Source organism: Orbicella franksi, chromosome 9, assembly GCF_964199315.1.
Source record: "Orbicella franksi chromosome 9, jaOrbFran1.1, whole genome shotgun sequence".
NCBI lineage: Eukaryota > Metazoa > Cnidaria > Anthozoa > Scleractinia > Merulinidae > Orbicella > Orbicella franksi.
In genome coordinates this window covers 4,518,185-4,532,974 of record NC_138153.1, presented here as the reverse complement: position 1 = coordinate 4,532,974, position 14,790 = coordinate 4,518,185, and the positions used below count along the sequence as shown (strand labels likewise).

At 40.9% G+C, this 14,790-nt stretch overlaps 2 protein-coding genes across 7 annotated transcripts in view; one reads left to right on the top strand and one right to left on the bottom strand.

The window, feature by feature from the left end:
- LOC145496829 (uncharacterized) overlaps window positions 1-4,172 on the bottom strand; it is a 22,737-nt gene extending 18,565 nt beyond the window's left edge. For 3 of the 5 annotated variants that reach the window (XM_081476579.1, XM_081476582.1, XM_081476583.1), the window contains exons 1-3: window positions 3,856-4,172; window positions 3,439-3,516; window positions 1,487-2,147 (exon numbers count right to left, since the gene is read on the bottom strand). In XM_081476579.1, coding sequence (XP_081332705.1) covers window positions 1,487-2,147; window positions 3,439-3,477 — 700 coding nt within the window. In that variant the 5' untranslated portion in view covers window positions 3,478-3,516; window positions 3,856-4,172. Of the gene's footprint in view, window positions 1-1,486; window positions 2,148-3,438 lie in introns of all 5 variants that reach the window. The other 2 variants (XM_081476581.1, XM_081476580.1) reach the window with 2 other exon arrangements.
- Window positions 1-14,790, top strand: part of LOC145496830 (uncharacterized) — a 23,028-nt gene extending 8,238 nt beyond the window's left edge. Inside the window, exons 1-5 of one of the 2 annotated variants that reach the window (XM_081476584.1) lie at window positions 4,562-5,682; window positions 8,882-9,026; window positions 10,253-11,275; window positions 11,905-12,028; window positions 12,976-14,790. In XM_081476584.1, coding sequence (XP_081332710.1) covers window positions 8,948-9,026; window positions 10,253-11,275; window positions 11,905-12,028; window positions 12,976-13,177 — 1,428 coding nt within the window. In that variant the 5' untranslated portion in view covers window positions 4,562-5,682; window positions 8,882-8,947 and the 3' untranslated portion in view covers window positions 13,178-14,790. Of the gene's footprint in view, window positions 1-4,561; window positions 5,683-8,881; window positions 9,027-10,252; window positions 11,276-11,904; window positions 12,029-12,975 lie in introns of those variants that run through there. The other variant, XM_081476585.1, reaches the window with a different exon arrangement.

Here is a 14,790-nt window from a genome sequence, read left to right as displayed (position 1 = left end):
GTTTGTCGTCTAAAAATTAGTATAGTAAATGGTTTGAACCCAGGAGTATCAGTAGTTCGTTTAATGTGATCGTCTTTGTGAGGGAGGTTCTGAAGAGAACTGTTGTTGGTGACTGGCATTTCGACAACCTGAGCGAAAGTCATCTTCAGAGTAAAGTGAATGGCGTTTGCAGTGTTTCCATCAGAGCGCGCCATTGCGGGAAGCCCGCGTGGCAACCAGAGATGGCCCCCAGAAAAACGAAGAAAGGGCCAATTTGGCCCTTTCCTTTTACAAGACTACAGGCTTAACCAGGCGTAGTATTTTAAAAGCCATCCCAGGGCTCGAAATTGTGACCGATACGGTCACCAATGTAACTAATATTTCATCCTTAGTGACCAAAATTTGGCAAAAATTCTGGTTTAGTCACCATAATGGTGACTACATTTCTCTGTGTTGACAATCAATCTGGTTATTTTGTCACACATTGTCCTTCTAGACAATCATATTGAAAGATCGTTGCTTCTAAAACATTCAACATAAGAAAAGAAGTCAATCCATCGTTTTGCTCTGCTGTATTGATTCTCTCACATTGGAAAACTTCCAAGTTTGAAATCGCACTATAATGCATTGCAAACCCTTGATCATTGACTATGTCATGTATGCCTAAGGACTGTTCTCTTGTAATACACGGATCATACTAGTATCTGATTCAAAAGAAATTTATTGAGTAGAAACACTTCAAAAAGCACTAACTATTAAATTAATTTTTTAATCCCTGATCCAAATAAACTGCTTTATTTTCCTTGGTACCCTGACGCATTTTTCCTTCTGTAGCTTTTAATTTATTGGCCCCTTTCCTAAAGAATTGGCCCCTATAAAAGGTCTTCAGGGGCCACTTTGGCCCTCAAGAAAAATTTTCTGGCTGAAACACTGCATTTGTCAGTCGATGATGTTATCAGTATGGTCTGTGAAATGTGATTGGTCAGTTTAGCCATGATGGTATTGGCTGTAAGACACATGTAAAGTTTGTCATCAGTCATTCATGGTCGGTTTTGATTCGTCTATAGTTAGTCAAATTGGTTGGCAAATTGTATGGCAATATTTAACATTTATTATATGGCTGTGTCTCACAAGGACTGGGAACTACTGAATTTGTGAATGTGATTGGCTGACATCAATATTTACTGCGGTCTAGATTTTCCCATCTAGACTGGCATCTAGGTCTATTACATTTTGTGGTAAAACAGTTGCAAACTCTTCTATTTTTGTCTCTTGGAAGTGCCAAAATCCTGATCAGGAAAAAAAGTAAAGAGGACGAGCAAAGTTGGCAGATTTAAGTTCGGCTCATTGCCATTTGGAAGCAAAATGTCAGCTAGTACAAACCAGTTACATCGTAAAAGCAAATAAAAATTTTCTTGTTTGGTACGTTTTGCTCCTCCACATATCTCTTTCTTCCTCATGTTCTCCCTACAATAAGTCACATTAACACATACAACATGGGACTTACATGTATTCCCTTCCTCACCTGGCACTCCCCTTGTCTTCTTTCGGTGTAACCACCATAAACATAATGTAATCACTACCACAAATATAAAACCCACGCCGCCAATCACGCCTCCAATCACACCTCCAGAAATAGAACTGCCATTTCTTGAAGCCTCAGTTCCAGTTGTATGAATGGTAGGTGAGATCACTGATGAACCAGGACTACAATCCTTGTCTGGCCTCGGGCGACAATACTGCTTGGAAGCCTTCAAGCCTTGGTTTGCACATTCTGATATCTCCTCATCTTTGCCATCAAAGCAACAGTAAGAACATTTTTGACAGCTATGAGTAGAATCTTTCTTGGAATAGAAGTATCCTGCCTCACAAGTTCCACTGCAAATCCTGTTCGATTTATTGGTGCAAGGTGCAGTTATGATTTCATACGCTACACACTTCTGACAGCTATGACAAGGAGCTGAGTCCAGTTCGTCAGAGAATTTTCCTGCAGGACAGGCTACACAATCAGGGTTAGGTGGATCTTGAATATGGCTGCCACAAGGCGGATCCAATCCACGACCAGGATGACAGGTTAGGCAATTTAAACATCTCTTAAAACTGCCATCTGAATTGAGAACAGTGTACTGGTCTTTCTTGCAGATTGTTTTGCATTGTACATATAATACCTAGTAGACAAACAAAAAGACAACATTACATGTATATATGCCTATTAAAATAACTTGTACAATACAGTTGAACTCCATCTTATGACAACAGTGTACCTTGTTCATTAAGGTCACCGTTACATTAACTTTCAAGGTTAAACTAGGAAAATCAAAGCATTCTCATTGAATTTAAATTTAAAGGTACAAGTATCATTCACACTGTGCAGTAAGGTAATTGCACTATCTGATGTATGAACTTGCCTCCCAAGTTTGTGATGGTGACAGAACTAGTAGGTTTAAGTGGACCCAACCCACCTTTTTCACTGGCAAAAATGGCAATTCCAGCATCTATGCACCCAAATGATCATGGGTGGCCAGTCCCCACTTGCCTTCAGAAATCACCCCCATTGCCCTCAGAAGTCCAAATTGTTCACCCCTCTATGCCTACGGAATTCTGTAATCATTCAAACCCTTTTGGCAGGGTAATGCATGGACGACATTAATTTGCTGCCATAAAACCCAGTATATATACACAAGGAACGGAATAATCAGAATTCAAAACACCCCACGATCATTTCAATTAATAAAACCGTTTACACATTTAAAAGGTCATTAATTCATGTACTCTTGAATTGAGCTACAGAAACTTAGCTTGCATGAAATATCATACAATGTAATGTACATAGACACTAAGTGAATAGTCTTGACGATAAAGCCTGCCACTGGTCCGAATTCCGAGTATCAATCATCCAGTAAAGCGATAAAAAGGAAGACAATCACAAGTTTTATATAGACTTACGTAAAAGATTACAATGAAATCACTAATTCGTGAAATATGCAACACAAATATTGTTTTTAATTGTATCTATAACAAAATTCTTCATCCTGATTGGTTCTCAGGGTCTCTACTTGTGTTGCATAATCGGCGCGCAATCACCTGGGTGTCCAGTTACAGGTATCTGATTTGAACTTTTTGTAACTGGACACCCACGTGATTCGCACGTCAATCAACGCACGCTTTTAATGGCTTCCTCTGCACTGTATCCTACAGTTTTCAAAGTTTATGAAAAGCGCTACAAACGTTTTCCTTGGAAAGAAGTTCTCAAAAGACATTTTAGTTCCGAAATGTGTTATAGATACGATTAATTAGTAATTGGGACCTCGTATCGTCCAATTCAAGGAGTAATCGTGCTCGTAATTTCAAATCGGCCGTGCGCTTCGCGCTCGTCCGATTTTGAAATTACTCGCCCGATTAATTCCTGAATTGCACTCCACTCGGTCCAATTACTATTACTAGTATAAATCAACTTACCAAACAACCCACAAAGATCAGCAAGTCGTAAATATACATCTCATATCAGTTGAATCAGCTGGCTATTAAGTGAGACGCCTATAGAAATGGAAATCATATTATCGGCAATTATAAACTTAGTGTTTAGCACAAACGTCATTGCCTAAATGCACGTAGACATCACATGAGTTACCATGAATAACTGTTGATCCTTTAGACACCATTATGTATACGACCCGTTAAGAAAATATTTAACCCAACTAATTATCAGTGAATTGAACTCGAGACATCAATTAATATTTCATGGAACTTCATTGCGTTAAGTGATTGCCCCTTCTAGAACTACTAATTTAACGGACTGGCGAATCTAATGAACTTAATGAAGCCTGATTTGCATAGAAGTCACCCTCAACACATAAACAGCAACGGGCTGGTTACCTGAATCACCAAAGAACCTGGCTTTCCTGCAGTCCTGCTCAGGGCGAAACTTTCAAGGCATACGGTCGACTCGCTTGCACACCCATCGTTTATGACACTTGACATCTTTGCTGACCAGCCGAAAATAGAAACATGACGCAAAACTACGTCACAGAAAAGTATGCAAATTTCTCCCCACCTTTCTATCATCTGCAAAGAGATGTTTTTCATCAACTGATTTTATAATTCTAGTTCTGGCGCTTCATAGATGCACGTCGCATGGTTAGATCTCATCCTGTCTCTAGTCTTTGAGCAACATAATTACGCTACTCGAAGTGCGTCCTTTACAACACCTGATTCCAAAATCCCTTGGAAGAAAAATATAAGAAAGGTTCGCCTAACTTTTATTGGATGCTATGATTGAAATGACATTCCTTTGTTTGTACATAATAGACAGAGGAAAACTATTTAAAAACTCACTTCATCAGTTTTATTTTGCTCAGTATTAATAATTTCAACATTATATATGTATTAACTGTGTGTTTACTTTTTCCTCTCGTATACTAGTTTTCTTTTATCCTAAAATAAATGTATTAATTAAAGGGCATATAATAAGTTTACTTATATTGCCCTTTCCTATTCTTTTTCACTGCACTTGTTTTGTTAACAATATTCATGTCGTCGTCAAGTCAACTATAGTCAAGTGGAGAAATAAAAAATACAGAAATACAAATACACCCTGTGGCACTGAGCCAGTGCCGACTTATAATGGATAAGTAGGCCATTTCTACTTATTCTGAACCGTTTACATTGTATATTTGCTTCGCTCGGTAGCAACGGCCGCCCATTTAAAGTCTTCATCACAAACTTTTCGTGTCGGCCAAACCTCTTCCAAGCTCTAGAGGAGTCGCGCTCCGAGCTCCCGATTCCCGGCTATACCTGTCATTTGCATGAACGATGAGTGGTATTGTATCCCGGAGGAACTCCCATAGGAAAAGGTCGGGGATGCTCTTCGGAAAATTTGAATTGAACCCCTAAAGGAGACCAATCCGGGCATGGGTCGAGCTTTATTTGACCCCTAAAATATACCACTTAGGAATGGGCTTGATTACCAGCCGCTGTTCTGGGAAGGAGCCCGGGCTAGTCTTGAGAGACCGGCGGAAATCGAGCCTAAAATCGGAAATAAGAGAGTTTTTTAGTTGTTTTCTCTTCGAGTGCACCCTACTTTGGCAGCTAAAAGGTCCGTAAAAATAGTGGTGTTTCGTCACGAACACCGTAAGTGAGACCAGAATCCGTGATTTATACCACTAAGCGAGACGACGAGCGCCCCCGAGCTTTTCGTATGGGATTCTCCCCGGGATTGTATCACTTTATTATTCTGGGGCAGATCTAGGGGGAGGGTGTAGGGGGTGCGCACCCCCCCCGAGATGAAACCTTCTTTGTGTTTGCTTTTAAAATTTGCTTACCTCACCAGTCAGTAACGCCATTCCTTAGTGGCGCACCCCGTCCTAAGAAAAATCCTGGATCCGCCCCTACTATTTCTGTTAATATTCAGTTTCTGATTATTTCTGCTGTTCCCGTGATAGGTTCACGGCGACGTCTTTGTGTTCTTCTTATCGCAGTAACTGTTATCTAAATTTCGCAAAATGACTTGTGATGAGCTCGTAATGAGAACTATTACGAAATAACAGGGTTCAAAAGTTTACCTTGTCAGTATCACCTTTCAAATTTAGGATCGAATGGATCTAAAATTAACATCACGTACGCCAAAGCGCAAAGCAGATAACCCTCTGTATTGTGCTGCTTTGAAATGGACGAGCGAAGAGATATCTACTGATCCAGTGTTGGGTAAGTTTTGATATCCTTGCCGAATTGGATCTCGCAGGGTTTGCATTTGTTCTAATAACATTGACTGTATAGCGACGCTTTTGTTTTGTTCTGCTCAGTCATGTCAATTTGCGTCATCTTACGGTCTCACTCCTAGAGCTTCTTAGGTTCCCTCGCCAGGCAAGCCGCGTCTGATCAAACTATCAGTCGTTATGCAAAGATAATTCACTCACACTTTATATTTCCACCGTAGACAGTAAGATCATACGCAATGAAATTTCAGAACGATAGCGCGTAGAGTGCTGAGAGCGGCATGTAACAGTTTCTTTGATAACCACAAATGAAGTACTGTATGTTTGTGTGTGTCGCAGACGCCTCTGCCGAAAATCTTAAGACTCCGAAAAAAAAAAAAAAGGAAAAGAGGACGACCAAAGCACACACGATGATAATTTTGACCTTAGATCAGTTTAGACGATCTCGAGGTATTTCTACACGTACTCCCGGTACGTACCTCAAAGTAAACCGCTTTACAAACTTTGATGCCCTTTACTTGCGATCGTGTGATTTCCTGGGGGAACGGAGATAAGGTGATTGAGAAGAATGTCGTGCAGATCGAGAATTTTTCTAGTAGGGGAAGGAGAAGAGCTGCGGGGTTGAAGAAGGGGTGGAAGGAAAATGGCAAAAGAATTTGTCATGAAAGCGTGCACCAGGATTCTTCTAACACACTAATCTACTATCAGGCATTCTTAACGATCAGGCGTTCTTATTACATACATTAGTACGCACGTTTAATAATTAGTCCAGTTCTGTTCCTCTCTCTGTCACCCAACTCTCCCGCGAGAGCGAAGCGTTGTGTGACAGAAGTGACTACCTATATACAATCTTTAGACGAGTCATCGATGTCAGAACTTGTAAGGGTGAATATTAGAATTGACCAGAAGATTATCTCGATAGTAACGCAATTTTATTCGCGCAAACCCCTTTTAAAAAGTGGATTTGATGCTAGGACTTGAAAGTCTTGTCTGGACTCTTGACAGGTTAGTCATCCAATAGTTGCATCAAGCGTTCTTTATTTCATAAAATAAGAACGCCTGATCACAGGTCATGCAGAATCCATCCACGGACGATTACATCTCGGTAAAACGTGACGAGGAACCTTACATTCGTTGCTGTAAACACGCTGATCATGCATGCAAATTCATGGGCAAACTGTGGGACAGAGGTGTAATGTGATCACATTAACAGTGGAGGTGGGAAGGGAGAAGTGTGGAAGAGAAATTTTAAAATCTAATGCCAAGGCTCATGACCCCATACGATGTTATCATTAACAGGATGCGCAGGAGAAAATTGACTGACAGATCGCTTGAACTGTCATCTATTTCTACTTTAAAGTTGTTGATAGCTGTAGGCATGTTTTGTTTTAAACAGTCTTAAGTCCATAAGTTGTGACTTCAGATTGTCGATCAGGAAGATGCTCGGAGTGTGGGAAGCGCGAATAGCCTTCGTGGAGTGACTCGAGAGAAAAAAGGAAAAGGCTCTATAATATTCAAAACTTCTTTCGACTTAGAGCAACTTTAGAGAACCTTACTCTCACTGGTTGTCGTAACATGATATTGCAGCTCCCATGGCACTTCCGTATGATAATCAATCAAGGTCTAAAATATCTGATCAATTAAACTGTTCAAGTTTCACAGCGTATAATTTGTAAAAACTAAAAATTTTTCAAAACCGAAATCAATATTCACGATAATTGTAAATTACCTTTATTACTACTTTCAAGTGAACAACTACACTCTACAATTTTTCGATCAAGTACGTACCTACTAGTTCGACATAGTGGGTTTTAAATCTTTTACAAGTACAGAATTGTAGCATTGAAGCCTTTCATGACTCATTGTTCAATTTAACGAATTGACGTCAGTTTTTCATCCGTCTGTCCTGTTATTGATCAGAAATTTCGTTGTCACATTGTTAAAGTAGCTGTGGGTTTGAATCCGCAGACTACGTTCACTATGTCATGACGAAATTCATCACGCGTGAAAAACTGACGTCGATTTGTTCGTTTTGTTTTGTTTTGTTTTTTTTGTTTTTGTTTTTGTTTTTTTTTTTTACAATAACGAAAAGGCAGAAATCATATTATGTCCGCTTATATTTACAATGAAAATTGGACATCGAGCACGCGAGAATTTCTGCAGTTTTGTAAAAAGCCTATTTTACAGTTGTGTGCGCAGATCATCTCCTGCCTTGCTAGGTCACCAAGGGCCTCTTCATATGAACCCGGTCAGCCGGACTGGCTCGGTTTCCGAGATCTCGCCTGGCCACTCTTTTCTTCGCAAAAATTTCGATGTGTTCATATGAGAAGCCGAGCTGGCCCGGTTACTGAGAACTCGGTTTTTGCGACCGAGATCTCACCGACCGGGATGAAAATTTTCTACCCCGGGTGACCGGGACGAAACTTTTTTGACAAAATAACTTCGCTTTCGCAACACAGCGGCCAAAATGGCATTATTTTTGCCTTGTATGCGTTTCACTTCAGAAGTATGCGAATTGGCTTTATTAGTAAAATTACAAGAGTCAACAAAGCTACGATAGCCGTGAACGATTCAACTTTATGTCGCACCAGTTTGGTCTTGTTTTTTGAATTTCATCCCGGTCGACCGGGCTGAAATTTCCCATATGAACAGACAACAAAATTCGTCCCGGTAACCGAGCCAGCCCGGTTACCGGGCTCATTTGAAGAGGCCCTAAGCAGACAACTGTAAAATGGCCAATTGCTTTGTTACAGCGTCTTTAAATCAATTAATATTAGGGAGTTTAAGAAAACCACGACGACAACGGCAACGGGAACGTCAGTAAACAAAGGTTTAATGAGCAGAACAATGGCTGTGCAAGTGCGTTATAATTCTTGGTACATTTCTTTGCCGTCCCCTGCAAAACAACAACGCGAAATGACCAAATTCTGCGTTGTCTGGAGAACGTGAACCACGGCGGGTAATTTTTTGAATTTTTATTTCAAATTTATGGCTGTGTTCCAGAATTAGTTTGTGATAGTTTTGACAGTAATAAACAAAGTAAATGACTTCAGGGTACCGCGAGATTCGTAGGTAAGATATAAATTCATCTTTTAATCGACGTTGTCCTCAGGGTTACTTGAACTCCCCATTAGATTATTCTCAACTCACACCCTATCAGCTGTTATTTGTTTCGTTTATTTCTGCAGGATATTCCAAGCATGTCCCAACGACATTGTCACTTATCAACAACCTAGTTTTGTTGTGTTGAAGTTATGCGCTGTCTTAGATGGTCACTTTTTGTTATTTGGAATATATTACTTACGTGTAGCGTGTTATCAAACATCAGGACAGGTATGTGTAACTAACAGACCTCGTACCCAGAGTCCTTTGCGATACGTCTGATTGTGTGTGGAGCCATTTGTAACATAGACCACGAAGTTAACAAGTATAACGAACAGCCCTCGTACCCAGAGTCCTTTGCGATACGTCTGATTGTGTGTGTAGCCATTTGTAACATGGACCACGAAGTTAACAAGTTAATTTTCTTGTTTTGAACATCATACGTCTTCCTCATTTCACCTCCGAGCTTGAAGAAAACCCCAGAATTTACCATCCTTCTTAATCACCGAAACGTTTTCTTTTCATAGTTTAATTCAGTGTTGCTCGCACTTTGAATAAACAGATTCGAATGAGGCTACCTGTGGGTCTATTGATTCCAGGGGTAGGAGGAGGTTTGTTAGCTGAGCGGGTCGTTAAAGGTTTGTAAGAGATCTACCTTAAAAAGAAGAAGAAGAAAAGAGGGTACAGCAATACTTATTTCCCAGCAACACAAATGCCATCATGATATTATTTATGTAGAGTTTATTAACCGTCACTTCTGAAGATGTAGGAGTGTTTACAAGGAAACAGGTTAACCCGCCTGCCAGGGTAACGCTAGCTGCCTTGCAAACACGACGAAGAGAAAAAATAGGAAATGTGTGAGTGCTAGGGTAACCCGCTTGCTAGGGTAACCCTCTCTTCTTGTAAGCAGGCCCTTAGTGTTTAGACAGAGTTTTTTCAGAATGCGTTATTTCGTCATGTTTATTACCGCGGTTTGTTTTTTATTTCTGCTTAAATTGTCTCGCTACAAGTCTCTATCAAAATTCTATCTGCCAGTTGGCGTCTTTTCACAGAACTCAAATCTCGTGGAATAGCCGGATTTCAGGTTGTGCTAAAAGGACCTATCAGTTGACCTATATACTATGCAGATTGCACTAACAAGATTAATTATTATATGGCTGTCTCACAAGGACTGGGAACTACCGAATTCACGAATTTGATTGGCTGAAATCGATGCTGCATGACCGTGGTCTAGATTTTCCCATTTAGAGCGGCATCTAGACCGGTTACAATTTGGGGTGATTTGTTTGCCATATAATAAACATCTTATCAACCGAGCTTAGTCGGTCTGTGTGGGCGAGTATTGACCTCGGTCGGGTCAGGACCTCGGTCAAGATTCTCCCATACGGACCTCCTGCTCGGTTAATAAGAGCTAAAGGTTACAATTTCCATTTCTATCTTTTATCGCGTCCGTTTAGATGCAGATGAATGCAATATTTGTCACTCAAATGCCTCTTGCGTCAACACGTCAAGCCCATATACTTGCGTCTGCAAGGCAGGTTTCAGCGGTGACGGGCATGACTGCAGTGATATAGACGAGTGTGCCTTGAACGTCCACAAATGCAACACTTCTGCGAATTGCTTCAACACGCCTGGGTCATATGGATGTAACTGTTCAGCGGGTTTTGTTGTTAATAACAGTGTTTGTCAGGATGTAGATGAGTGCGTGCAAGACTCACACGACTGCCATACGCATGCCCTCTGCCTTAACACCGCTGGCTCTTACAACTGCAGCTGTAAACATGGTTACTATGGTAACGGATACAACTGCACAGACATCGATGAATGCTCTTTACAGCTTGACAGGTGTCACTCAAATGCAAGTTGCTTAAACATTCCGGGATCTTTTAACTGCACCTGTAGAACAGGTTTTACCGGAAATGGCTCCAGCTGTGAAGATGTTGACGAGTGCCTGATAGGCCCGAATTCAGGTTTAACCGGAAATGGATCAAGCTGTACAGAACTCGATGGATGTCACCAAGAAACTGGAATTTGTCACGGCCAAGCGGTTTGCGCAAACACATTCGGTTCCTTTGTCTGTACCTGTAAATCAGGTTTTACATTAAATGGAAGTGATTGCGTCGACATCAACGAATGTGACTTCGGGGTAGATAAGTGCCATATCAAGTCTTCCTGCGTAAACTCGAATGGTTCGCACAGCTGTATTTGTTTACCAGGCTACACAGGAGATGGCTGGGGGTGTTCTGATATCAATGAATGCGCATTAGATGTTTATCCGTGTGACGAAAATGCTACATGTGTGAACACTCTAGGGTCATTCAAGTGTGTATGTCTCAAGGGTTTCCATGGAGATGGTCTCGAGTGTAAACCTGTTAACAGCTGTCTCTTATGCCACAAGAACGCTCTTTGTACAGAATTAAGCGACTCTTTCGTCTGTCATTGCCAAGCTGGCTTTTCAGGAGATGGATACAACTGCACAGGTATGTTTCGTACGCGTGAAGTTGCGCCTTTAGTCGAGCTCCTGGGCTTTCTTACCCATTTACTCAGCTGGTGTACAAATACTTAGGTGCGGAGAGTAAACCTTTGCTAATAAAACCCTCTACCTCGCGATTCCAAGCCCTGCTATGTCAATCCCTCAACGTCTCCTTTGTTTAAAGGTATTGGGCTAAAGCCCAACGTGTTAAAGACGAGTTCGGCTATAGTGATTCATCCTGCATTTCAAAGAACAAATTAGGGAACTCGGCGAGGCAACAAAATAAGAGCAACAAGCGTGTGTTGTGAGATGTAGGATATCTTAAATAATTAAAAACTGGATCCTTGGATAATGCAATTAGCTTAGCCATCATGGTATATGAGCGATTATACCATGCTCTACAGATATGGTAAGAGGACGCGTAATATTTTTGCGTTTGTTTTTGATTTTATTTTAGTTCTCTGTATTTTCGGGGCGTTTTCAATAAAACAATAGCCAGCTCGGCGCTACTCGCTTTGTTGGCTATCTGTCATCTCATATCGAAAGCGCGCTCATATATTGAATGGAACTGCGAGCTTTAAGCACTGAATTTAATTCAGTTACCTCCTTCATTTCTCATTTCATTTATTTCAACAGCTGAAAATTCTGACCCAAAGACAAAGGAAGTTTCCTCGACGCCAGCTCAGTCAAAAGTTATCATTGGTTCCGTGGTAGGAACCGTAACACTTTTACTTCTGGCTGGAGTACTGTTGGTCTGCAGGTAGGCAAGGTTAATTATCTCTCAAAATCCCGAAATGAATCTACTTTATCTAACAATCTTTGTATTGGGTAATTATCGGACGGGAGATAATAGCGAGCCTCCGGCCAATTATTATGGCCTCAAAGCCGACGACACTTCGACGTTTCTTATACTTTCTCAGAAGACAGATAAATTTTAAGTTTTTGTCAACCGCGAATGTTCCCTATAGTATTCTCTTTCATGATTTTGCCATGCTCAACACCAATGGCAATTTTAATTATATTTCCAGTTAATTGCTATATTGTAATGTAAGACAATAGTAACTGATTATTAAAATTTCAGTTAACCGTAACGGGAGAAGATTTAAAAATTTAACCGTTAGGCATAAAAATGCTCAAAAATTAACCGTTAGCCGTAAAAGCCACTGCCCCATTGAGACCCTCTCAGAGGGGGCACCATTAGACGGTAGTGAGAGTACGGAACTGAGTGCAATTACAAATTTCCAAAGCTTTGCTATGCGTTCAACGTTTCACACCAATCTCGTAGCGACACTGGTTTTCCAAAAGTACACGCATTTCTCAGGCCCAGTCCACACTACACCGGAGGAATTTGAAAGCGCAATAAGTACCGGTCATTTTATATTTGTGGCTGAGTAAAACTCGGACAGGGAAATCACAGTATTGTCGTGATGTCATCGTTTACGAAAAGCCTCGTTTTCGTGACGGATTAGTGTGGACGGTAGGCTAGTCTCCTTCGCAGCCGTTATTAGGGTCGTCACGCAACGCTTCTCTCCCACTAGTGGGGGAGAAGCGTTGCGTGACGACCCTAATAACGGCTGCGGAGGAGACTAACGGTAGGCCTAACCGTAGAAATAAAGCGGCGTTTTGAAATTCCTTTGGCGTAGTACAGTGTGGACGGGCCTCACGGTCACGATTCAGAAACGCTGTTGTTGGCTTTACGTCTTGCAGATTGAAAACAAGAAAAGCGAGCAAGCCAATGATTCGTCACGCCAGCACAATAATGAGTCAAATCGACGCGATCATGCTGGACGACCAGACAGACACTGCACTGGATTGTGTGTCTGTCAGATCATCCCGTTTTTCCATCCCAAGCCTTCACCTTTCTAATTTGAGTGTAAACAAGACGCACAAAGACGATTCGCACCTATGACGTCAGTCAGAGAACTAGCGGATTTATTTTTATGTTACCCCAACAACAGCCCAGGAGTGGATCGCATGGCATTCTAGCTGATTCGTCTATTTCACTTTCTCGAGAGAGGACATCTCCGCGCGCAAGCGCAAGCTCTGATCACTCGTGTAAAGCACGCGTGTGTGAACATTTCTGAAATTTGCATTTGCCCCTGCTATACACGTGTGAACGCGTAGAAATGAAACAAACAGAGGGAGGAAATGCAGCAACATTTTAGCTTGCCATCGAGTTTGCAAAACGGCGCCCAAAGGACGGATGTGGGATGATTTTAAAGGGACTCGTATTATTCCGCTACGTGTTTCCAGAGAAAAGGGAAATGACATTCACTTGAAACTAACAGGGACGTTTCATCGGAAGTTTATAGAAGACTGTTTCGGGGCAATATCAACAGCAGCATAAGGAAATTGAACTGATACAATTTTCCCTTGGCGATCGCGTGATTTGGGGAATCCCCTGGAGCAGGCGACAGAGACAAACACGATGCCATCAAAGAGGTTCAAGTTACTTCATTATTCTAGGAATACCCAGCAAAATAGACTTGCCACTACAAAACCTCTCAGGCCGAGTTGAGAAAGTAACGAAGTCGCTAAACCCGAGTAACCAACGCAGTAAACAAAAAATGGACTTTGAAAAAGTCTAACAGCGGAAAACAAAAAAAAAAAAGTAAAACTGAACAGTTTCTATATCTACACCTAAAAGGCCAAAGTGATGTAAACGTTTCGTCAAAGATAAAGCAGCAATTATCGATAATAGAATGTAAGATTTTGTTCTCAAGTATAAAGGATTGCATTTTCAGCTTCTTCGATGTTCATCCAAAGAATTGAAAATGGTCAGATCAGGCCACCTAATTATTTCAATATTGAAACGGTAAAGATCACAGTTGTCGATTGGTTTTTGTAACCCTTCTCGGTGGGTTCTTCTGGTCATTTCTTTCAGTTATTCACTCTGCGTACGTAAGCTAATTTTAATGGCAACGTTCAATAACCTTGTGAAGTTTTAGTATAGTCGTAATATACTGTCATTGTTATACAGCTGTGTTTATTATAGTCCAACTTGCCTTGCGCTGTTGTTCAACTGAGTTTGGCTTATATGACTATATAAGAAATGTTTGGTACAGTCATACTCTTTTATTTAGAAGATGTTCACATTAAATGAAGCCGCTACACTCTGGAACAGAACTACTGGAGGTGAACTTACTAATTTATTGAAATTAAAAATGCTTGACCAGTGCCAAGGTGGGCGCCAAAGGTTATTACCCCGTCTTTCCCCATCTTCGTGCGCCTTACTGTTGTTCGCTGTTAATGGGAAAAAACACAGTTGAAGAGGGGGACATGGGTTGAACAAGAATTTACCTTTACTGTCATGCTCAAATAAGTAACAAATAAATCTTTGTCTTCGGTCTCAATAGTTTCGTTTCAGAGTTGCATTTTAAATTCACACGATCTTGTCGGTCTCACACAGGTACGGTAAATACTGAAATCATTCTTAATTTTATATCATAAAACACGTCAAACGAGTGATATATTTTCTATCTGTTCTAGAGCAATAGTTTTGTTCATAGTCAAATAAAATGA